This window comes from Eriocheir sinensis, chromosome 27 (assembly GCF_024679095.1).
Source record: "Eriocheir sinensis breed Jianghai 21 chromosome 27, ASM2467909v1, whole genome shotgun sequence".
Lineage (NCBI taxonomy): Eukaryota > Metazoa > Arthropoda > Malacostraca > Decapoda > Varunidae > Eriocheir > Eriocheir sinensis.
In genome coordinates, this window is record NC_066535.1 from 17,763,015 (window position 1) to 17,788,870 (window position 25,856).

General features: G+C 42.6%; 1 protein-coding gene across 3 annotated transcripts; it reads left to right on the forward strand.

Annotated features, from left to right (window-relative positions):
• Positions 1 to 162: 162 nt before the first annotated feature.
• Positions 163 to 24,619, forward strand: LOC127004215 (organic cation transporter protein-like). Of its 3 annotated transcripts, none has more exons than XM_050871735.1 (12): positions 163 to 332; positions 8,489 to 8,670; positions 9,065 to 9,200; positions 10,458 to 10,641; positions 10,772 to 10,875; positions 11,269 to 11,423; positions 11,820 to 11,988; positions 15,986 to 16,133; positions 16,395 to 16,576; positions 19,308 to 19,480; positions 21,524 to 21,708; positions 23,530 to 24,619. In XM_050871735.1, exons 1-12 carry the CDS (start codon positions 175 to 177, stop codon positions 23,743 to 23,745), a joined length of 1,992 nt encoding a protein of 663 aa, XP_050727692.1. In that variant the 5' UTR covers positions 163 to 174; the 3' UTR covers positions 23,746 to 24,619. The 3 variants fall into 3 exon arrangements, with proteins under 3 accessions (XP_050727692.1, XP_050727694.1, XP_050727693.1); XM_050871737.1 differs by lacking the exon at positions 163 to 332 and adding an exon at positions 5,292 to 5,420; XM_050871736.1 differs by lacking the exon at positions 163 to 332 and adding an exon at positions 5,443 to 5,961.
• Positions 24,620 to 25,856: the final 1,237 nt, after the last annotated feature.

Consider the following 25,856-nt stretch of genomic DNA (forward strand, 5'->3'; position numbering starts at 1 on the left):
TAAGATACGAACAGGAGAAAAAGCAGTGGGAGGAGTCACAATGTTGTGGCATACTGCTGAGGAATAACAGCAGAGACGTTGGCAGAGAGGCGAGCCACAGTGGATTAAGCGCTTCATCGTATTCATAACTTCCCTTGTTGCCTTAGAACAATATATACTTACAAATTAGTCACGATGGCTGAACATGGCGACATTTTGGCTGGCAGTGACCATGTGACTTCAAGATTTGTGTTAGAGAGAAGTCGAGTAACACAAATCAAGGAAGTTCCACACATGCAGAGCCTGAATGAGCGTCTTCAGGTGTCACAAGGAACACGGACCACAACAGGAAGGTACCGCTTGACTGTGTTTCGTGCACCGTTAACATAATATTATATCCCAACTGTACTCACCTGGGGCAACAGGGGCGAGAACGGTACACGCGGCCACCTTCAAGGGTAACTCAATAAACTTCGACGCTACCGCACGCATGCACGCTCGGGCTCTTCAAATGCCTGCCTCTTTTCTCTCTCTCTCTCTCTCTCTCTCTCTCTCTCTCTCTCTCTCTCTCTCTCTCTCTCTCTCTCTCTCTCTCTCTCTCTCTCTCTCTCTCTCTCTTGAGAGAGAGAGAGAGAGAGAGAGAAAAGAGAAGAGAAGAGAAGAGAAGAGGCAGGTACTGGGACAGGCATATGAAGAAACAGTGTGCATGCGTGTGGGATCGTCGAAGTTAGTTGAGTTATACCCAGCAAGGTGGCCACGTGTATCGTTCTCGCCGCGGGTGGCGCTGGTGAGAACAGTTGGGATATAATTCTACACACCGCATGGGGTAGAAAAGTAGTCTGATGTATTTAGACGGTAACAAAATTTGCGTTTGTTGTTAACTGGTTGTAATTTTTTTTTTCTCTCCTACTAATTGTATTTATTATTCGTTATTTTCCCACTGATTAATCACCACATATCAGAAACTGCATGTATAACTTGTAGTTATTTTTTTTTCACTTTCCTTGTTACTCTTACCTTAAATAATAGTAGAGAGCGGGGAGATCTGATAGAAGTATTCATGTGCCAGTCAGTGGTAGTGACGGTAAGGTTGTGTGCTCAACTTGGATGGGCAAGGTAAGTTTGGTCACTTTGTGGCTACTTTATTTTCTGAAATATTAAAAAGTGAATGCTGTGTCGATTTGAGTAACATTATTAATACAAAATGCGCGCCATTACTAAGGACAAAAATTGATAAATGGCCCAGAATCATTCTTAAAGGAAAAGTTTGATGCAATAGAACACTATCGGTAGCCTTATGTGCAAAGTGGTGTTGTGTAGTTATGTATTACTACGCTACATGTAGAGATGACATATGTACGGTATGGTGCAACACAGCGCAGTGTAGTGCGATTGAGTTTAAAGTTCAGTGAGGCTGTGTGTTGTGTGGTGTTGGTTGTGGTGTGGCTGGGTGTGACATGTACCGTTATGTAGTGTGGTGTGGCTGGGTGTGTATGTGTAGCATGGTATGATGTGGTGTAAGGCAAAGCTGGGTGTGATGTGTGGTGTGGCTCGGTGTTACGCGGGATGGGGTGTGGCTTAATGTGAGGGTTAATGAGTAAAGGCAGGTGTGGTAAATGGGCTAATGGGTAAATAATGGTTGGGAACCCCTAATGTACACCATTGAGATAAATTACTGTGATTATCTTATGATACGTATTTTCATTTATTTTTATTTTACATTTTTCATCAACAGTGTAATAACGAAACTTCTTTAAACGAAACGGCGTTAAGACAGGACCTGCTAGTAAACCCTCGGTTTAGTGGACTAATTTGGAGGGACTTTTAGTCCCAAGATGATGAAACTCCGTTAGTAGAAGCTCTATGGCTGGGGCCGTCCAAGAGGACCTACCGGCGCTACAGGTAGCACCTAAAAAAAAAAAAAAAAAAAAAAAAAAATGCAGTAGAGGAGCAGGGCAGGGGGGTCGGAGTCGGAGTCGCAACTTTAAAATTACCTGGAGTCGGAGTCGGAAATCTTTAACTCCGACACCACACCCCTGAATCTATTTCCTATTCATAGGCCAGCATACAGTATCCACGAAATCGAACACGCTGTTGAAAGCAGGTTGCCAAAGCACGATAATGCACACCTCAGACTCGGGCACCGCGACCAATGTCAAAGAAGAGAGGGAAAATATTCCAAAGCCTAAGTGAGCATCAGCTGAAACTCGAGAAAATATAGCATAGCAAATAGCTTTTGGCATTACGCGTCGTGTGTGTGTGTGTGTGTGTGTGTGTTGTGTTGTGTGTTGTGTGTGTTGTGTGTGTTGTGTGCGTGTGTGTGTGTGTGTGTAACCTCAGTTCTCGAATTTAATTCGTTCCTACAAGCTGTTCAGCCCGGGTTCGATTCCCGGGCGGAGTGGAAAAAATTGGACGGTTTTTCCAATACCCTATTACGCTCCTGTCCACCCAGCAGTAAATGGGTACCAGGTATTAATCGCCGACTAAACGAAACTTTCCAACTTTCCAGCGCCATTACCACCATAACCAGCAAGGGAACGCAAGCTGCAGCAGTCCAGTGATGTTAAAGATATGTTTCTTACGTGAAAACAGCAGTCATTTTAATTTCTCAAACGAGACTTGGAGGCGTTGCAAGACTAAATGGCTATTAATCGTATGCTAATATTTCTTTTTACATTTTAGTGTTGGCATTTATATAAAAAAAATTCTACTTCGGCGTCCTGTCATTACGATGTAAACTCTGACTGTTGGTGCGTCCCTCAAAAAAAGAAAAGCGAATGTGCCAAGTCTCAGAGCCTCCCCGGTGCAGCACGGACGAGTGGGAGGCTCAGGCGTGAGGGAAAGTCACGGCGGGGAAAGAAAATCAGTGACGACGCTATTTAATGCGGAGAGAAGGTTGATAACTATGCTCATAACGATAATGAAGATAATGTGTTAGTGATTGTAGTAAGAATAATATAATTAATACATAAATATGCATATAATATATAGACATAATACTGGAATGTAAATATTAAATCTCACTCAACTGTTGGTTCCTCACAATCGTCAAAGTCTCTGCCAGTTTCTTTTTCATACTCACGTGTAATTACAAGCAGCTGTTCAACTGATAAACGTAAGCATGCAGGCGTGTCGGCGGCATCTAGTGCATTATTTAGTAGTTTTGATAGCGATAGGTCATCGTACCTAATAAAATGTGAGCCTGTTCGATGATCACGTTACACCGTCGCACAGCCGGCACTATTGGCAGCAGCAACCGGCACCTGCACTGTCATCCCTCGTTGTTTATGCTTATCAGTTGTGCTTGTAGCCATGGTCTAGCTTTTATTACCTGAGAGAGAGAGAGAGAGAGAGAGAGAGAGAGAGAGAGAGAGAGAGAGAGAGAGAGAGAGAGAGAGAGAGAGAGAGAGAGAGAGAGAGAGAGAGAGAGAGAGAGAGAGAGAGAGAGAGAGAGAGAGAGAGAGAATCATTCATGAGTGAATAGTGAATATGATAAATGAGTGTGCTAAACTTAAGGACCTCAAGTTCAAAAAGATTATGGTGGAGACTTCGTGGTGAGGATCCAACAGTTAAGTGAGATTTTAATGACTACATATTTGTGAGAAGTTTACGTAAATTACAGTGCAGATTATAGTACGTATGGCTGATGAATAGTGGTATTTATATTGCTTTCAGGTGATGGGAATGCTTTATTAGGTACAGTTTGTGTAAAATTGATATCAGCAATATTTGCGGGTACAGGCTTTTTTTTTGGGGAGGGGGGAGGGGCGTTTGCTGCTGTGAGTCTTGCCTGGCTGCTTGGTTGGAGTAATCAGTCGAATCTCGCGCACATATCTTATCATTCAGCCATAAATTTAACTGCCCACAATTTGAGTACCCTGGCACAATCTGTCACTCAGCATCTCAGCAGCAAGATTTAGCGCACCGTGTGGGCTGGAAGATTTGTTTTTAGAGCAAGGGAATAGGCTCAAGGCCAAAAAAAAAAAAAAAAAAAGCCGCTGGGCGGTGCTCTCATAAAAGAAAGAAAAGTATGAGAGGCCAGAAGAGAGGTCAGTTTCGGAAGGAGAGTTGTCTTGATACTCTACTCAAAAGAGTTCAAGTCGTAGGCAGGAGAAAATACAGACAGAGGAAGGGTGTTACAGAGTTTACCAGTGGCAGGGATGAAGAATGAAGATGTTAATCTTTGCATAAGGGATTTGGATAGTATACGGATGAGCACGAGTAGAAAGTCGTGTGCAGCAGGGCCACAGGAGGGGCAGTCAGCATGAAAATACCGATAGAAGATAGTAAGAGATGCAACGTTGCGGCGGAATTTCAGAGATAGAAGACTGTCAGTTAGAGGAAGGGGGTTGATGAGGCGAAGAGCCTTACTGTTGAGTAATGAGTGATGTTATAGAAACACACAAATGCAGTAAGAACCAAAAAAAAGTTCTTTATAGCATTTTTAGAATATAGTAAAGGAAAGTAACATTCTCAACAAGATTGAGGTGCCTCGTTGACTCGAAGAAAAAAATATGCATTAAAAACAACAAGGGAGGGATGGCGTTTGAAGTGAAATAAGCAAAACTTAACATACACACATCAAAACAACACTTCAATGTTAATCTGAAGATAAAAGAAAAAAATGTATACTCCGGGTGAACGATGATATCAAAGCACACAAATGCAGTTAAGTACTTAAAACAGAGATGTGAATACATGGCGCTTTGAAATTAAATAAATCAAAGTAACTTATTTAGAAGCCATGTAGATTGGCGGGAAGTGCTGGAATGCCTTACCTGACTCTGAATCGTGTACAAGATGTCAAACAGCGGCGACAAACCTACTTATTATTGCAGATGCTGGGCGAATGAGGGAACCATGAAATAGTGTGTTGACGCAGGGAAAACAGTGGTGGCCTATTTCTGCCTTAATCACCACACCCCAATGTAAAAGCCTCAAGGAGGGCTGGTGGGAAGCTAAGGAGTGTCACGCCACCCATCGATGCAGGCTACAGATGGGCCAGACGTTGGACAGACAAGGATTGTATCTGTCGATGTCTTTATTTTCATTTACCTTAATGCTTTATGGGCTTTTCCAGCTTGAATCAGAATACGAATTTGCAAGGCGTTACTTGTACAGTGAAAACCGTGTAGATAATTTGCAGCCACCACATATTTGTGTCAAAGGAATATTATGCACATTTTCATTATGCCCTAAAAAAAACGAATTTGCTGGAGGAGACAATGTTGCGAAACTTTACGCGTATGATACTTTTTCCTTTGACGAGCATGGCGCCGGATCAGGCCGAGACGGACGCCAGCCAGCATGGCGCATTCACCTGAGGGATGAGTGCACGGGGTCCCGGGTCAGCCTCACCAGTCACCGGCCACCTCTCTCTCTCAGGTAGTCAGTGCGTTATTCAAGGGGAGAGGAGGAGGTTGTGTGTCTCTGCAGGGAAGGTGCGGAAAACTGGATAAATTCTTGTTCCTCTATCTGAATACTTACTATTGTCATGTTTGCAACTTGTAAGTATATTGCGATGACGATAAATTATTTCAAAAAAAGGTGTCCATGTCATTAACTGAAATTTCTACTTTCACTTTCACTGTTAAATACATGTAGTTGTGCATATAGAAGGAACTTTGATGCTCATTTCCGCGTGACTATGGAAGTAGTGAAAATTACATAAAGTTGAAGACAGATAATACCTCAGCTTTTACAGAGTTGGAAAATATTTTACCTCTTAGATCTTTCAAAGTTTAATTAGCTATATTCATTAAAATATCAAATAAATTGAATCGTGTAAGAGAAGACGTAAACTGAAGGCTTTGCAGCAAAGGAAAGACCGATGGGACAAGTTTCCTTGTAGGCTTTCCGGTTTGACAAATAAAGGTTTCGTCATTCGTGTGTCGGTGGGCGGGGCGAGGCAGGAACACTCAAGGCCGCTGGAGCAGCGACGCTGCAAGTGTGCTTAGCCGAGGACAGTATACCATCTACCAGGTGTGTGTGTGTGTGTGTGTGTGTGTGTGTGTGTGTGTGTGTGTGTGTGCTGTAAAGTTTTAACAGTTGTGGTATTTTTTTATTTTTTTATTTGTAAGTGTGACTACAGGAGCAAAGAAGTCGGTAGCATTGATGAATATGAACATGAGCTAAGCTTCCTTGTTATGGACAGCTTTATTTGTTTATTGCCATTTCTCCAAAGGTAGACTATCTAACCTGGATAGCTAACCAAGTGACTTAACATGTTTTTAGGGTTGACCAGAAATTAGTATATTCTCCTGCCCATTTGCTACCTACTGTAAAGTATGGATTTCGTGCACCTGAATGTAATGTGGCTGCCCAGACCAATAGAAGATGAAGAATACGACGAGAGCGCCCTGAGAGTGGTTGAGTTCGCTAACGGCTGAGTAGAAGGTTCTGTGAAAATGTGAAATGGTGGGATTTCCCTGGGGGATCGTGTCTGTTGGCACTGATGACAATCCAGATTCTACTGTTAGCACGTTCGTAATAACACTGAGAACTCCTCTCGACTAGTGCAGATCCTCTTCACTATTATACTTGTTAATGCTTCATCTGCATGGTGCAGAGAGAAAGTCAAGTTGCCTGTGAGGACGACTGCTGTTCTCGCAGGAAATCTTTTCTTTGTCCTGAAAGAAGAAAAAAAACATCGTTCTGCCAGGAACTTATCCAGCATGAAATGTGTGTGACGTTCTGGAATGTGGTTTTGCTTCGGCGATGTTTGAGATTATCCTCGATTATTCAGTATTCATCGAGGAATGTAGTATTCGTGCCACCAAGTGATGGACATCATCTGACCATAACCCAACTTAACTACGCAACAGCTAAGTGTTTAGAGGAAGGATGTGCCTGTGATCTCAAAATTAAGAATATATAAGAAAAAAATACCTCGCACGGTATCGTTTTTATGTGGAGCAGATCACCGTCTGACGATTTGGGAGGCAAAATCACCAACTGTTAACACTATAACAAACCACGACACGGCAGCAGAATGGATAGCGTGACGGCGCCACGTTCAGGACGACGCGAGTTCAATTCCCGCCCGGTGCAACCAGGCTGGGATTTTTCAGCCGCCGCCGAGTGGCTTAAACTACCCGCATGCTGTCCAGAAGACCACCTAGCAACCCGGACTCTAGATACTAGGATTAAAGATGAGCTCCGGGAGGGCAGCATGAGCCAATGCAAGATGGCGCCACTATAAACACTTGCCTGCGCCAGAACGGGCTGGGCCGACCATCGGGCCCCACCGGGAAGAATCCTTGGGCCGACCATCAGGATCCACCGGGAAGAAGCTTACCGGCGCATTAGGCCACTACGTAAAAAAAAAAAAAAAAACACTGACACAGGTGCGAGAGCTCTTTCTGTACTAGGGCCTAAGCTGTGGAACTCACTACCTTGTGAAATAAAAGACTCCAACAACTTGACTGCATTGAAAACGAAGCTCAAAAAGAAATTACTGACTTCTGTATGATAATAATGTATATCTTCTTCATTTATGTCTAATGTGTATTGTGTAATGTATGTGTAGAATACCCACTTCTAGTGGAAATAGTTTGTTATTATTCTCTCTCTCTCTCTCTCTCTCTCTCTCTCTCTCTCTCTCTCTCTCTCTCTCTCTCTCTCTCTCTCTCTCTCTCTCTCTCTCTCTCTCTCTCTCTCTCTCTCTCTCTCTCTCTCTCTCTCTCTCTCTCTCTCTCTCTCTCTCTCTCTCTCTCTCTCTCTCTCTGATAAAGGGAAGTAACATTAGCAAGATAATAAGAGATAATGAGTTGATTCATAAACCCACGAGAACAACTCCACATTCAGCTACTCTATTGGATCTAATTATAAGTAATAAAAACCTTCCATGATCTGAAACACTACGATAAAGCATTTTCTGTTTGTTGCTTCTAGACAATGTGCATTATATGAATGAAATATTTTTAACTGACGACGTTAACAAACAAGTGTGTATTTTTAATGAGATTTTTATTTATTGTCTTGAAATATGTGCCCCTGGTGACTAAAGCTATGAAAGGTACACCAGCACCATGGGCGAGTGGCGATGTTCCCGTGGCAAAGTTATGATCCATCATAATCCAGTTTGTTTGTTATATTGTTTTCTTAGTTATGTAACTCGTGAGGCGTGCTCATGCATAAAATCAGTTTTGGGATCACTTACATTGTTGTCTCTTACACTATAAAAAAGTGACCAGAACGATATATTAGCACTATCAGCAGCAGCAACAACAAACGCGTTTCTCAACGTTCACCACCTCTATGATGTTTGGCGTACTCCAATCTGCTTCGGCAGTGTTTTATTTTCACCTTCTCATCGTCGCACCGTATTCGATTTGCCCTGACTCTACAATTCCTGGGGCGCGGTGAATGCGGGGCCCACACGCTAACCACTCAGTTACCGCCTACAATAGTTATTCCTTTAGACATTATGCCGGACAAAAAATACTTTTCTCTATACATACTTCTATTTTATAATATTCTAATGTATTAATTTACGTTCTCTCATCAGCCAGACAACCACATCGGGCAAGAGGATTACTGAGGGAAAGATGGTCACGGAGGAGGTCAACCCTCACACAGAGGGAAGACCCAGTGATGAAAAGTCCAAAATGTCAACTTTCGAGGACTTGCTCGAGCTGGCTGGGACACGCGGCACATGGAACATCATCATGTTCTGCATGTGTTCCATAAGTTAGTGAAAAGAGAATGTGATGACACATATGTTGACCTACCCTGTGTATAAAATAAAATTCGACAAGAAGTTCCTGCCTTCAGCAGTTCCTTTGTTTAGACAAAGGCTCAAGAACAGCAACAGTCAGTATTCGTCGTAATAGTTCTGTGATACTGTCTGCTCATTATTGTTTATATATCCAAATTAGGCGAACTCAACAGTGAACACAATACCGTTTTCGAATAGTAATTACCATTACTTCATAGAAATATAAACTGTATTATGTGCTTCAGTGATCGTTGAAGAAACCTGATAAATAATTATCTTTAATCAACCAGGGGAGTGTTGGCTGGAAATGACATTCAATTCCCCACATAATGGCACTCAAGCGAAACACTTTTTGTGTCCACTCAGGTTCATTCATTTCACCTCTGCAAATGTTATCGTATCAGTTCCTGGGAGCAACTCCAGACTACTGGTGCAGCGTTGAGCCCCTGCGGGAAGCCAACTGGACCCAGGACCAAGTTCTCAGCTTCGCCATCCCCTTCAGGTACGCACCCCTCAGAGTTCAGTTGTGAGCAATGCTACCCTTGTAGTATATACTTGACTAACGACTAAACCAAATCTGTAGGAAACCGCTTTGGCTCGAGGCAGTAGTGATGATGACAGTCACTGGAGCTAGTGGGATGTGACTATTACTTCCATACTTATTATATAGTTCGTTAATTAAACACACACACACACACACACACACACACACACACACACACACACACACCGCTCCGTAGTTCATTGGTTAAAAAGAGCTGCGCTGCTTCGCGGCTTGGCAGGTAGAGGTTCGAACCCCGCTCAATCCGGGATTTTTCCGCTGAAAAAAGTAGCAACTGTCCCCCTTGAGCAAGGCGGATGGGGTGTGTGATGTGTGAGGTCCTTGTAGTACCCAGAGATCGACTAAATGAGCTTGCTCTAATCGGGAGGGTACTTGCCTGATCACGAGTCCAGCTCGTGATCAGGCCGTGGTAGTGAATTACACACACACACACACACACACACACACACACACAGGCACTCATGCAAATACTGGAGATATCAGAAAACCCTTTCAATATGTTAAAATTGAGGCCTTTCTATGACATTTTTACTCGTGAACATGTTTTATTTGAGGCATAGTTGCATCAAAGTAGTAGTCAACGCGGGCTAGTCTAATGTTTTGCGGGTAATCGTCAACACCCGTAAACATCCCGCATGCAGTACAACTATTTAGCGATGTCCTATTAGGTTTTGGAAAAATTACCTCCATTGTATTAGGTGTAGGAGGGGGAAGCGAGAACAGGTTCATCTTGAAGGAGATCCGACCACTTTTGACTATAGGCTCACAACTGCGCAGTATCTTGTTTCCACTGGGCAGAATAGCTATGATTGGAGCTCCGGGGTGGGCAGAATAGCTATGATTGGCAGGAGAGTGTAACGAAAAATGCTTAATGTTACCTGAGGCTGACAGATGTCATAAGCGTCATTTCCAGGGTCGAGAAATGCTTGTACAAAGCATGCGTTTATGTATCCCGCATGAGATGCTTGCCCGGCAAAGGGATTATTATTAGTTGTTTTCTTTGTGTGTGTTTTTTGTAGAATTGTGTTTTGTACCAATGCTGTCCATATATTCCGGCTAATGTTTTATACAAAATTAGCAATGTATTGAACATTCCCTGTTCCCGACACATAATGCGACTGACTGAGTAAAGACATTGATAACAGCAAATCGATGCAACAAATAAATACCGTTCATGTAATTCCCATCCTTCCCCAGCAACTCCACAGGGCAGCACGAGACCTGCCTCATGTACGACTACAACTACACGGCGGCGGCGGAGATGGGTTATGACGCCGCCATGGCCAACAGGCCGTCCCTCGCCGGAGACTCCGACGACCCCATCAAGTGCTACTCGAGAGACTTCAACCGGACGCAGTACCAGTCCACCGTGGTCACGGAGGTGAGTCCCGGCGCGCTGTGTGCCCCATCAAAGGCCGCCCTGTGTGCCGCTGTGGCCGCCGCTGCATAATGAGCTAAAAGTGGTCATAAGGCAGGCCAGTAATGTCTTGTTCCTGTGTCCACGGCGACAGTGGGACTTGGTGTGTGAGCGACGCGTCCTCTACTCCACCACGCAGTCAGTCGTCATGGGCGGGAAGCTCGTCGGCTACGTCGTCTTTGGTTACCTCATTGACTTGTAAGTTTGCCTTTGTCGTAGTAAATGATATCTGAATGTCTCTTATTACATTTTTCATATTTCTATTTTTCATTGAGTTTGTCTTTAATTGTTTTTGAATGGCCTATGGTAAACTGGAGGCTCCTTGTTTGGGGATACAGCTAGAAAGCCTGAAGAGTTCTTGTTTTAGGATACAGAAAGCTTAAAGTATCCTTGTTTTGGGATGTAGAAAGCCTGGAGATTCCTTGTTAAGGGGAAGAAGCATGGTCACTGAGAGACTGAAATCTCATGAGAACTCTACTTGTTTTGACCCCTAAGTTATATCTTCTTTAGCCTATGCATAAATCCGGCATTATTTGTTAGTACTTATTATAAATTAGATAAGATACTTCATCACTTTGGTTCCCTTGACAGGCTGGGGCGTCGACCGATTGTACTTGTATGCTTCTTCTTCTTTATTTTGTCGTCCTTCCTCGCCGCTGCGTCCCCGTCCGTCGAGGTCTATATACTTCTCAAAGGCATTTTAAGTTTGATGGAGTCCGGACAGTACCTTGGTCTCTTCGTCTTCGGTGCGTACATATATGTGATTAGTGAAACCAAATTGGCGAGCTCGTTGTGAGGTTGGCTCCCGCGGGTCCTTTCCTCCCCTCTGCTCTGCCACACAATCCCAACACCTATCTCTTCCTTTCATATGTGAGCTATAGATAACATATGAGAGGGAAAAAAGGAGTGGTGGGACTGTGTGGCAGAGCAGAGGGGAGGAAAGAATTAACTCACGAGAGCCAACGCCGAAACGGACTCGATCGCCAATTTGTTTTCACGTACTGTATCTGTAAAGAAATTTAAAGCAATTTTCTGCTCTCCTGTTAACTACCTCGCGTAAATAATGATGTACGATATGATATAATTTTTGTGTTTTCCTTTCTGAATCGTTCAAAGTTCTTGATATCATAGTATCGTTTTAGTGATGGAGACCACAGCGACCAGGTACCGTGCGGCTGTCGGCACCTTGTTCGTGATTCCCTGGGCCTTGGGGTACATGCTGGTGCCGGGGATTGCTTACCTGCTGCCTACCTGGAAAATAATGCAGACGGCTTACTCCATTCCCGCGCTCTGGGGTATCGTATATTTTGTGTAAGTAGGACACTTGTACGCCATCCCGTCATTTTAGGTTAGGTCAGGTTGTTAGGTTAGGTCATGTCAGGTTAAGTCAGGTCAGGTTAGGTCAGGTTATTTCCTGCACCTGTTATCGCAAATAATTTAACTTGTATATTCAGTACTTACAAACCAATCATTTCTAATAACTCATTTGATCTTATTGAAAGTGTGGGGGACTTTTTATCATACAAGAATTTATGTCATCTATATATCATATTTTCTCAATACATATTCATCAAAAAACACGCAAAAACTGGGAATCACTTTGTTTTAACATAACAGCCTTATAACGGGCCGCGCGTAGCAGAGTTACTGTGGCTGGAAATGTGGAGTGAAACTTGTGGAGTGAAGCAGCTAGTGTAAGTGGTGATCAAGGAGACTATAGTATTTACTCAAGGAGACTATTATCTACTTGTATCTACTATAGCAGAGGTTCTCAACCTTTTTGATCTTATGTACCCCTTCAAGTTTTTCAGTGTTGGTCACGTACCCCTAACACAGAATGCAGTACCAAGAAGGTTAAAAAGAAATGCATGGTTTATCACACACACACACACACACACACACACACACACACACTCTTGTGTGCGGGCTCACACACTCTCCAGTATGCGGGCTCACACACTCTCCCTTGTGGGGGCACACACAATCTCTTGTGCGGGCACACTCTCGCTCCCTTGTGCGGGAAAACACACACTCCCATGTGCGGGCACACAGACTCTCCATTGTGAAGACACACACATTTTCGATCCCTTGTGCGGGCACACAGACTCTCCACTGTGAAGACACACACATTTTCGATCCCTTGTGCGGGCACACAGACTCTCCACTGTGAAGACACACACATTTTCGATCCCTTGTGCGGGCACACACACTCCCTTGTGCCGGCACACACACTCTCTATATATTTTTTTTTTTTTTTACAACAAAGGAGGCAGCTCAAGGGCACACAAAAAAAGAAAACAATAATAAAAAAAGCCCGCTACTCGCTGTTCCTAAAAAAGAAACAAAAGAGGTGGCCGAAAGCAAGATCAAATACGGGAGGAGAGGTGTCCTGATACCCTCCTCTTGAAAGAGTTCAAGTCGTAGGCAGGAGGAAATACAGATGAAGGAAGATTGTTCCAGAGTTTACCAGCGTGAGGGATGAAAGAGTGAAGATGCTGGTTAACTCTTGCATAAGGGGTTTGAACAGTATAGGGATGAGCATGAGTAGAAAGTCGAGTGCAGCGGGGCCGCGGGAGGGGGGGAGGCATGCAGTTAGTAAGTTCAGAAGAGCAGTCAGCGTGGAAATATCGATAGAAGATAGAAAGAGAGGCAACATTGCGGAGGAATTTAAGAGGTAGAAGACTATCAGTATGAGGAGGAGAGCTGATGAGACGAAGAGCCTTAGCCTCCACTCTGTCCAGAAGAGCTGTGTGAGTGGAGCCCCCCCACACATGAGATGCATACTCCATACGAGGGCGGACAAGGCCCCTGTATATGGACAGCAACTGTGCAGGGGAGAAGAACTGGCGGAGACGGTACAGAACGCCCAGCCTCGAGGAAGCTGATTTAGTAAGAGATGAGATATGAAGTTTCTAGTTGAGATTTTGAGTTAAGGATAGACCGAGGATGTTTAGTGTTGAGGAAGGTGATAGCTGGGTGTTGTCAAAGAATAGGGGATAGTTGTTTGGAAGATTGTGTCGAGTGGATAGGTGGAGAAACTGTGTTTTTGAGGCGTTGAAGGACACCAGGTTCTTCTTGCCCCAATCGGAAATAATAGTATAATGTCTGAGGCTAAGCGTTCTGCAGCCTCCAGCCTTGAGTCGTTAAGTTCCTGTAGGGTGGGTCTTCTATTAAAAGAAGTTGAGTAATGCAGAGTGGAATCATCGGCGTAGGAATGGATAGGACAGTATTGTATTATACATGTGAAATAGACAAACATTTTCAATCATTGAACCTAGGAGCTAGTGGTGATAGGAAATAATTACTATCATAAGGAAATACTATGTGATTAGCTGCTACCATTTACTAAAATACTCGTTTTTAAACCCTTGAGGTTGTGGATTTTGTATGCCCATATAGAGTGGGAATTGAATGTGAAAAGAATGCAAAATAATTATAAATGGCGAAGAAATGGAGGAGGTTAATGAGTTTAAGTACCTTGGATCAGTTATCTGTAAGCATGGTGGTACAGAAAGAGAGGCAAGAGAAAGGGCATTGCAAGGAAGAAAGGTGGTAGGGTCTTTGGGACGAATCATGAATGGCAGAAGTGTGAGCATGGAGGTAAAGAGGGATTTGAGAAATACAGTAATAGTACCAAACCTCACACATGCAAGCGAAAAATGGGCCTGGAATGAAAGTCAGAGGTCTAGAGTGCAGGCAGTGGAAATGAGTTATTTGAGGAGTGCTTGTGGTGTGAGTAGAATGGATGGAATGAGTAATGAAAGAGTGTATAAGCATTTTGGAATGTGTCACGGGGGTGAAGGGAAGAAGTGTTGAGTGGTGGAAGAAGTGAAGCGACAGACTTTAAAGTGGTTTGGTCACATGGAGCGAATGGAGGAGGGTAAGATGACCAGGAGGGTGTATGTGAGTGAGATAGAGGGAGAGAATGTTAGAGGACGACCTCCTGTGAAATGGAGAGATAGGGTACAGGAGTACGTTAGGGAGAGGGGGCAAAGATCAGTGAGAAACTTTGAGCAGGCAAGGAGGGAGTGTATGAATAGAGAGAGATGGAAACTCTTCTGCCGTGGCTATCCCCTGGTGGGAGCTCCTAGGGGCAGGCGTAGATGAGATGATAAACCATTGCGACAATAAAATAGTGTTGCATACAGTTAGTTGCAGCTGGTAATTAGTAATGGTGATAGTTAAGTTAATGTGTGTGATTGCATAAGAAGAAAAAAATACAAAAACATATCTACAGGCAATTTTCCAATGACTGAATTTGAGCCATCATTTACAGTTTATAACTATTTACTCACGGTTAAGTGACTGTGTGTGGCTAGCATCCCAAGCGTGAAAAAAAAAAGAAGATAAAGTAGGACTAAAGAAAGTATTGTGTTCCAGTGACTGTGAGCTAGTGCTGGTTGTTAAGGCTTGTAACAAGTTGTTATAGTAACTAGTAACTTACAAGGAAGCCCCTGTGTGTGACTAGCATAAAAAAATACCAAAATGTAACTAAAGTAGACATTTTTTTCAAATAGGAGAGACTGTGAGCAAGTGCTATCATGAACTATTCACTTGTAGCTAATGTTACTACTAGTTACTTATACTCATAGTCAGGGTATGTAGCTAGCATGAAAAACATATGCTGATTCAGTGAGATAGTTGGGCTTGTTTCTTTGCTAACAAGTTAATCCTCGGTACAGTCTTTGTAAGCCGAAACCGAAGTATTTTGAGAAACCAGTCACGTACCCCCAAAATATCTCTCCCGTACCCCTGGGGGTACGCGTACCCCAGGTTGAGAACCCATGTACTATAGTCTCCTTGGTGTTGGAGGTGGTTTGGCGTGGCGAAGCGAGGTGCTGTGTGTTAACAGTGCCGTGGGTGGTAGTTACGATGGATCACTGATGATGCGTGTGTGTGTGGGGGTGGGGGGGGGCGGGGTGCGGTGAGGTGTGTTAACAGTACTGGGGTGGCAGTGATGGCATTGGAGTGTGGGGAAGTGAGGTGTAGTTGTTAATATTGCCGTGGTTGGCAGGTGTGGTGCATGATCAGTGGCATCACTGGCATGACGGCCGGCGGGCGTGCTTGGGAGTGGAGGGGATGAAGCCCACGGTGTGAACTGTAGTACCTTGGCAGGCGTGATGTAATGCATGTGCACCCATATATGAAAGGAGTTGTTAGGTTGTGCATTGCAGGTGACTGCCGGTGTAGCAGGAAAAAGTGGAACGCCAGGAAATAGTGGAATGTACACCGGAGTCCCCCCCCCTGGTGGCTCATCATGCAGGGCCGCCGCGAGAAGGCGCTCAATGTGTTGACATGTTTATTACAGGTGGCTGCCGGAGTCCCCCCGGTGGCTCATCATGCAGGGCCGCAACAAGGAGGCGCTCAAGGTGTTGACCCAAGTGGCCAAAGTGAACAAGAAGACGCTTCCCCCAGATGACCAGATGATATCAGCCATGACCCTCATAGGAAATAAGGTTTGTGAGCACGTTTGTAGTAGTGAGGTATGAAAATTAGGGATGAAGGAATAATAATTTCTGAGGTGACTTATCTTCAAAAGTTTGTTTATAAGGAAGGGGGAAAAGGCTTTTGTGAGCATGGATTGACGATTCCTATTTTTATAGTGACACCATCGATCTCTTCCTAGTCTGTTACTAGGGAAGAGAACGAAAAGGTTGCGATAAATAAGAATTAATGAGTGACGATTCTTGAATATTAATATAACTGCCTCCCCGCAGCCTGCTTCGAAGAAAGAGGACAAGAAGTCCAGTGTGTGGTCCCGCATATCATCAACTCTGAAGGGGTTCTTCATGCTGCTCATCTTGCGGGAGTTCAGAGTGAGAACGTTGGTCGTCTTCTTCTGCTGGTTTTCCGTTTCCATGGTGTACTACGGCGTCGCCCTTAATGCCGACAACATCAAGTACGTAAACAGCATTTTCGTCCTGTCTGACCATAGTTATGTTGCACTCGCTAGTGCAGAATGTGACTTTGATGCTTCAAACCTAAGGGATGATGTTAGTACTAGTGATAAAAGTAGTTATTTCATTGATAATATTAGTACTGGAATTACTACTAGTCTTTGACGATAAGACGGAACTCTTGTGAGATTGAGATTTCAGAATCTCCATGCATTGCCACTTTGCTTCGCAATGCTCTTTCTTAGATATGCCGCGGTAAAAGACTTTTAAACGGTATGTGTGTGTGATTATATATATATATATATATATATATATATATATATCTATATATATATATATATATATATATATATATATATATATATATATATATATATATATATATATATATATAGGTATATATATAGGTATATATATATATATATATATATATATATAATCTCTCTCTCTCTCTCTCTCTCTCACACACACACACACACAACACACACAGCTACTATCCTCCTGCTTTTGTTGCTGCTCTCAGTAACCTTAACCCTCTTTCCACCTTTGTGTTATCCTTTACCATAGGTGTATATCGACTTCGATTTGACCTTCCAATGGGTGGCAGGAACTGTCAATTGACTTCTTTCACTCGTGCAGCCTTTTTCGAAAAAGTATTTCTCAACAGTTTTAAGTATAGTTACTCTGCTTATTGTCTTGATCATTTTTCATCACAGGTTATAAAGCAGTCATTTGCGATGACGACTGAACGTCTCATAACACATCTCTGACAGTACTTGACATGAGGACTTTCACCTCTCAAGCGTGATTGCACTCAGATTTTCAAGACATCAGTCAAGCATGCCAAAGATCTTATCAGAGACTTTTTTTTTACAGCTAAGGAGACAGTTCAAGGACGTAAAGAAAAATAAATAAAAAATGCCCGCTTCTTACTCCTCCTGAATTGAGGTCAAAGGAGTGTCCAAAAAGAGAGATCAATTTCGGGAGGAGAGGTGTCATGACACCCTCCTCTTGAAAGAGTTCAAGTCGTAGGCAGGAGGAAATACAGATAAAGGGAGATTGTTCCAGAGTTTATCAGCGTGAGGGATGAAAGAGTGAAGATGCTGGTTGACTCTTGCATAAGGGGTTTGGACAGTATAGGGATGAGCATGAGTAGAAAGTCGTGTGCAGCGGGGCCGCGGGAGGGTGGGAGGCATGCAGTTAGCAAGTTCAGAAGAGCAGTCAGCATGAAATTATCGATAGAAGATAGAAAGAGAGGCAACATGGCGGCGGAATTTAAGAGGTAGAAGACTATCAGTATGAGGAGGAGATCTAATGAGACGAAGAGCCTTTGACTCCACTCTGTCAAGGAGAGCTGTGTGAGTGGACCCCCCCTCCCCCCCGCACATGAGATGCATACTCCATACGAGGGCGGACAAGGCCCTTGTAAATGGATAGCAACTGTACGGGGGAGAAGAACTGGCGGAGACGGTACAGAACGCCCAGCCTCGAGGAAACTGATTTAGTAAGAGATGAGATATGAAGTTTCCAATTGAGATTTTGAATTAAGGATAGACCGAGGATGTTTATTGTTGAAGAAGGTGATAGCTGAGTGTTGTCAAAGAATAGGGGATATTTGTTTGGAAGATTGTGTCGAGTGGATAGGTGGAAAAACTGTGTTTTTGAGGCGTAGAAGGACACCAGGTTCCTCTTGCCCCAATCGGAAATAATAGTAAGGTCTGAGGCTAAGCGTTCTGTTGCCTCCAGCCTTGAATCGTTAAGTTCCTGTAGAGTAGGTCTTCTATTAAAAGAAGTTGAGTAATGCAGAGTGGAGTCATCGGCGTAAGAATGGATAGGGCAGTTCGTTTTGCAAAGAAGATCATCAATGAACAACAGAAAGAGAGTGGGAGATAGGACAGAACCCTGTGGGACACCACTGTTAATAGGTTTAGGGGAAGAACAGTGACCATCTACCACAGCAGAAATAGAACGGTCAGAAAGGAAACTGGAGATAAAGGTACAGAGAGAAGGATAGAAACCGTAGGAGGGTAGTTTGGAAAGCAAAGATTTGTGCCAGACCCTATCAAAAGCTTTTGATATGTCCAGCGCAATAGCAAAGGTTTCACCGAAACGGCTAAGAGAGGATGACCAAGAGTCAGTTAGGAAGGCAAGGAGATCACCAGTAGAACGCCCCTTGCGGAACCCATACTGGCGATCAGATAGAAGGTCAGAAGTGGAAAGGTGCTTTTGAATCTTCCAGTTAAGGATTGATTCAAAAGCTTTAGATAGACAAGAAAGGAAAGCTATAGGACGGTAGTTTGAGGGATTGGAATGGTCACCCTTCTTAGGCACAGGATGTATGAAGGCATATTTCCAGCAGGAAGGAAAGGTAGATGTTGACAGGCAGAGGCGAAAGAGTTTGACCAGGCAAGGTGACAGCACGGAGGCACAGTTTTTAAGGACAATAGGAGGCACTCCATCAGGTCCATAAGCCTTCTGAGGATTGAGGCCAGAGAGGGCATAGAAAACATCATTTTGAAGAATCTTTATAACAGGCATAAAAGAGTCAGAGGGGGGATGAGTAAGAGGAATATGCCCAGAATAGTCCAGAGTGGAGTTTTTAGAAAAAGTTTGAGAGAAGAGAAGAAGAGTAGTCAGGGTAGCCACTGAGGGAGATGTCACTTCCATAAGTATGGTTTATCATGTCACACTGTCCACCAACCCCTCTCTACCTGCATGTTTGTTTTTCCCTAGCACAAACCCCTACCTGTACGTATTCCTGGGGGGGCTCCTGGAAGTGCCTTCCTACCTGTTGTTGTGGCCGGCGCTCATCTTCATCGGCAGGAGAAAGTCTATGGTGGCAGTGTTTCTGATAGGTGCCGTCTGCATCTTTATGGTCATGGCGCTCATGCTGCTGGAGTCAGAGAGTAAGTGGGTGGCTATAAGCTTTCTTGCGATGCGTATTGCCTATATCCTCACATTATGATTGCAGCTTTGGGCTCTAATTCAAAATTGAGTTTCCAATCTTTAGTCTCCATTATAAAAGATTACTGTCACATGTCACCATTTTAATATCATGTTAAATAGTTATCTCCTGTAGCAGAAGTAAGAATATGTATAAAAAATCCAAAATGAATACAGCAATGTTTTCATTCCTAGGATAGTGAGATGTAAATTTTCTGTGTCAAAATCAAAATCAACCAATTTATTTGTGACTGCAGCCTGGCATAAACCTTTAGAAAAACCAGTAATGTAGCTATAAAGGCCAAAAATAGCTAGAAATATCATGAGAAGAAGTCCCTTTGTCAAGTTCAAGTATTAGGAAAGACAGTACCAGTTAACGGCAGGGTTTACAGGGCTGCCAATCTTTATCTCTAGTGTACCAAATTTTTTCTGACTCCATTTTCGACCCTCGACTCAAGTGTTCCCTCCTACTATCTCTATCCTCACCTTCTCTTCCTCACCGAAACACAGGTCTCTGAGGTTACTGACAGGAATCTCTACTCTGTTCCCTCCTACTATATCTATCCTAAATTTCAATCCAAACTTGGATGTTGCATCTACGTCATTGTCACTCTATTACTAAATACATCTGTGCTGTTTATCTCTCACCTATCTCTTCTAACTATGTAAAATTCTTTGACTACTTGAATTCTAAAGTAGAGCACATCTTGACCCACTCTCCCTTCTATGAAATCACCATCATAGGAGATTTCAGTGTTCACCACCACCAGCTTTGGGTTTCATCCTTTTAACTGACCAGCCAGGTGAACAAGCTTACAACTTTGCTATCCTCATTGATCTAGAGCAGTTGGTTCAGCACCCTACACGTATTCCCGACCGTCTTGGAGACAGGCCCAACGTACTAGACCTCTTCCTTTCCTCTAACCCTTCTGCTTACTCTTTCAAACTGTTCTCTCCATTGGGCTCCTCCGATCACAACCTTATTTCTGTATTCTGTCCTTTCGCTCCTGTACGGCCTCAGGACCCACCGAAGAGGCGATGCTTTTGGCATTTTGCTTCTGCTAGGTGGGAGGACCTGAGAATGTACTTTTCCCATTTCCCGTGGAATGATTACTGCTTCCAGGAGAGAGACCCCTCTGTGTGTGCCCAGCGCATCACAGAGGTAACTGTCTCTGGAATGGAGGCACACATTCCACGTACTTTCTCTACTCCTCATGCTAAAAGCCTTGGTTTAATCACGCTTGTTCTCGTGGTATCAAAGATAGAGAGACAGCTCACAAAAGGTACCAGAGCCTTCGTATAGCGTATGCCCGCATCTTTACTCTTTTGGTTGGTCCCAGCCATTTGGTGGCGCAGGCAACTGTTTTATATTGCCGCCATCTTGCTTGAATTACCCCCCCCCGAACTTCACTTGATACTTTTTAGAGAGTTTAGCTGGAGTCCGGTTGATGGGCAATCATGAGGACAGCATGTGGGTAGTCTTGGACATCTCCAAACACTCAAATGAACTAAAGAAAAGCTATTAAAAGGGACAAAAACCACCAATTATAAGAAGCGGCAGTAAAGGAAATATTTGAAACATATACTCCTGTTTTTCAAAGAATCACTTCACATACATACATGGATCATCCACAGCCTTTTCTGATACTTTCATTTGAAGCTGGTGTCATTTTTCTTTGTGCAATATCAGCGAGGACATGTCCAAAACATGATATGAAATGGTTAGACTGTTAACAGACTAGACAGAGTTATGGTGTGGTGCTGGCCATGGCTGCAGCTGGTCAGTCCTTGGACTGGCTCAAACAGCCAGCCAGGTTAGTTATGATGATGGAATATGATAGAATAATACTCAAACATGTGATTGAAACTAATGTACAGAATATTGAGGTTTACATTCATTTAGTTATTTTCATTTATATAAAAAAATTGATTTAGATAAAAAAATCTGATTAAAAAAAAAATCAACAATCCTGATCCTTGTTAGCTTCAACACCACTTATGTACAGATGTGCAATGGGCCGTGGTGACACTCTCTCAGAGCGGCAAAGTTGCTGTCACTGCAGCGTTCCAGTTGGTGTGGATGTACACGGCTGAGCTGTACCCCACCAAGTTCCGCTCCCTTGCTGTGGGGCAGAGCAGCATGTTTGCCAGGGTGGGTTCAGTCTGCTCCCCGTACATCAACGACCTCATGGTAAGTGTGTGTTGCAGCCACCCAACTGTTGCAAAGATGTCAGGCCTGTTTTTTAACAGATTTTTTTCTGCTGATCAGGGCAAAAGAGCTTTCTTTTAACCATGAACAGGTTGCAGCCAGTTATTCAAACAGGATGGACACACACACACACACACACACACACAATGGGTTGAACATTTAGAAAAGGGAAACATGATAAATGAAGGACAGTTTGTATTTAGAAAAGGGAAATCGTGTGTCACCAATTTACTATGTTTCTACTCAAGAGCGATAGACGTGGTGCAAGAGGGAGTAGGATGGGCTGATTGTGTATATCTCGATCTGAAAAAAGCTTTTGACAAGGTTCCACACAAGAGGTTAATCTGGAAACTTCAGAAATGGGGAAGAATGGGCAGAAAGGTCATTGAGTGGACAAAGGATTACTTAACAGGAAGAGAAATGAGAACAGTGATTAGAGAAATCATATTGGAGGAAAGTAGAGAGTGGAGTTCCTCAGGGCTCAATTCTGGCACCAATAATGTTCATAATATATATAAATGATGTGCCGATGGGTATAAAAAGCTATATGAGTCTTTTTGCAGACGATGCAAAGTTAATAAGAAAAGTGAAGACGGAGGAAGACTGTGAAGAACTACAAAAAGACTTGGATAGAGTGTATAGGTGGAGCCAGTTATGGGAGATGGAATTTAATGCAAATAAATGCCATGTTAGGGAAATGGGGAAAAGTAAAAAAAGACCGAGGAAAACATACAGGATGGGAGAAGAAAACTTACGGTGGTACATGAAGAAAAAGATTTGGGAGTAACGATGCAAGACACACTATCCCCAGAAAAGCATATAAACAAGTTATTTGGAGAGACCTACAGGATGATGCAAAATATAAAGTATCATTCCATTATCTAGACAAGGAAATGATGAAGAAAATAATAACAACAATGATAAGACCAAACTTGAATATGCTGCAGTTGTATGGTTGTCTCACAAAAAGAAGGACATTAGAAAGTTGGAAAGAATACAGAGAATTGCAACTAAAATGGTCCCAGAACTCTCTAATACGACGTATGAAGACAGAGTGAAGGAGATGGATTTGATGACACTGGAACAAAGAAGGGAGAGAGGAGATCTGATCACACTATATAAGTTGGTAAATAAGTTTGATGAGGTGGATAGAGATGATCTCTTCTCTACTGCGAGAATGCGGGGGCTGAGAGGACATGGAAAGAAACTTAATAAAGGAATCTGTTTGAGTGACTTGAAAAAGTATAGTTTTCCACATAGAAATGTTAACACATGGAACAGTTTGCGGGAAGAAGTGGTGGAGGCGAGCAGTGTCCATCAAATGAAGGAAAGGCTGGATGAATGTAGATATGGAGACAGGACTATTAGAACTTAGCTCGGGCCCTGTAGACTACAAATAGGTAAATACACGCGTGCACACACACACACACAACTTTCCTTTTTCTTTTATATTTGATTTCTGTATGAATATTTCAGAATTACTTGGTGTATAATTTATTTCCATTTTCTGGAAGCACAACATTTGTGAAGATGACTGCCTCAGATCAATAGCTTTTATTGCCACATGAATATATTAGTAAGCTAATTCCCCTCTTTCAGGGCACTATGATAATAATATACATGAAAAAATAATGTTTTTTTTTTCACTTTTTTTTTTTCTTTGTACATGAATATATTTCAGCGTTCATTGGCACACATTATTTTTATATCCACAAGCACAAAATTTGAGATCATTGCCTCAGATTGATGCTTCTTAATTTGCTGCATGAATACGTTAGTAAGCTAATTCACCTTTCTTTTCAGGGCGCCACAATCGCATGGGGACCATCGGCACTGTTTGGCTCGGTGTCGCTCATGTCGGCCGCCCTCACACTGCTGCTGCCGGAGACCCGACACTTGGACCTCACAGAACCCGAGGAAAAGCAGGAAGAGGTGGAAAGATTTGAACTGAAAGACCATAATGCTGAAAGGAATGCAACGGAAGGAGTCACAAATTTGTCATATACACTGGAAGAGTGATGGCAGAGACACTAGATTAGATATGAGTTTCTGTAAATGCAGCAGGAAGGAGTGAACAATAATGAGTTAGAAAACTAAGACACGAACAGGAGAAAACCAGTGGGAGGAGTCACAAAGTTGTCACTTACAGCTGAGGAATAACAGCACAGACGATGACAGAGAGGCACAGTGGATGTAGCACTTCACTTAGAGAAGCATCGTATTTACAACATCCATTACCACCATAAAAGAATATATTCTTACAAATTAGTCACACTGACTGAATATGGCGGATGTTGGCTGACAGTGACCATGTGGGTTCAAGATTTGTTTTGAGAGAGTCATCAAGTAACAAGAATCAAGTAAGTTCCATGAATGCAGAGGCTGAATGAACATCTTCAGGTGTCGCAAAGAACACGTACCACCACAAGAAGGTACTGCTTGACTGTTCCGTGCATTGTAGTGGGTAGAAGTAGTTCGATGTATGTAGACAGTAACAAACTTTGTTGTTGACGTGTTGTAATTTAATTCGTTTTTTAATTTATATATATACAGTAAAACCCCGATTATCCGAAATGGAAGGGGGGAAGCCTCTTTCGGATAATCCGGATTTATGGCCGCCATTTTGATCGCCGCCATTTTGATTTTGAAACCAAACAAACACACGCTACGCTAAACAAAGTAGTACGCTTAAAACATGTGATGTAAATGTTTTATTGTATGTTTGTCTGTGTGTCTCCTTGTCTGGACCAGTGTATGTTGATACTTGTGAGCGTTGCAGATCTGAATTGTGAATGTTGCAGAGTGCGATTGTGAATGGTTGTGCAAGCTTGCAAGTGTGACCTTGATGCATCGTGCAGGTGGAGACACAGTATGATGACTCATATTATCGCGCAACTCATTATGTTGGAAGGGAATGTGGCATGGAGTGGAGAGGGAGTCCTGTTTGTGTCGTTGTCTTGAGAGTGCGGTGTGAGAGTAGTCGTGCAGTAGTTTGTTCGTTCGCACACCTCGTCCTTGCTGGGGCGAAGGTGCGGACGTGGTGTTGTTGAGAGTTTGTTTAATGTTTTTGTCTAATACATTGATCTATTCGTTACAAGCTATTTGACAATACGTATTAGAAAGCATATTCATTTTAACTGTTCTTATCAATTTTAAATGTGTTCATATAGTACATATGTAGTTACTTTTATTTATTTTTGATGTTTTATAACGTTTTCGTATAGAAAAAAAAAAAATAATTGCATTATCCAGATCAATTTGGATAATCGGTTTTTAGGATAATATATATATATATATATATATATATATATATATATATATATATATATATATATATATATATATATATATATATATATATATATATATATATATATATATATATATATATATATATATATATATATATATATATATATATATATATATATATATATATATATATATATATATATATACACACACAGTAATACCTCGGTTTACGAGTGCCTTACTTTATGAATGTTTTGATTTATGAGCAAAAAAGAAATCACTAAAAATGCCTTGGTTTACGAACTGTGACTTGGTGTACGAGTGTCCTGTTTGTGCAAGTCGAAGACACGAGTGTGAATTTCCTTTGTTCGCCGCAAGACGAAAGCGCTCAGAGCGGAAAACAATGGGAATGGGGTCTCGGTCTGCATTGTACACTCAGTCACTCACAGAGGTAGCACTTGCCTGCTTATGTTTGTACTCTAGTGTGCAACCTTTGCATTTTCAGCACTAAAGTGTGCATTCATTTTGGTTTGCGAGCAAAATTCTAGAACAAATTAAGCTCGCAAACCGAGGTGTGACTGTGCATATTAGATTTGAAGCCAGTAGCAGTGGGTGGTTTTGTGCACCTTGTGAACATACGTAAGTCATCTTTACCTGTCCCTGATACATGATAGCACAGTAGTGCACACCACTTGAGCTATAAATCAGCATAACTGTGATAGGATCATCTAAAACTGACAAATTTTGTCTTCTCAGCATTTTTTGTCAAGTAATTTTTGTTGTTCAGCACTAGTGCAGCCAGAAAGCCTCTTAATTAACCTTGAACACTTGTTATCTAGCATTCCAGTAAGCTTTGTGTGTTCAAAGCTGCAATTAAT

What these genes read in the sequence shown, in the direction of transcription:
- LOC127004215 (XM_050871735.1), top strand. Translation starts at nt 175, where the DNA reads ATGGCTGAACATGGCGACATTTTGGCTGGCAGTGACCATGTGACTTCA. An exon ending in AGCTTCGCCATCCCCTTCAG is followed by an intron (nt 9,201 to 10,457) that starts GTACGCACCCCT and finishes ATCCTTCCCCAG; the next exon opens with CAACTCCACAGGGCAGCACG. An exon ending in TGGGGTATCGTATATTTTGT is followed by an intron (nt 11,989 to 15,985) that starts GTAAGTAGGACA and finishes TGTTTATTACAG; the next exon opens with GTGGCTGCCGGAGTCCCCCC.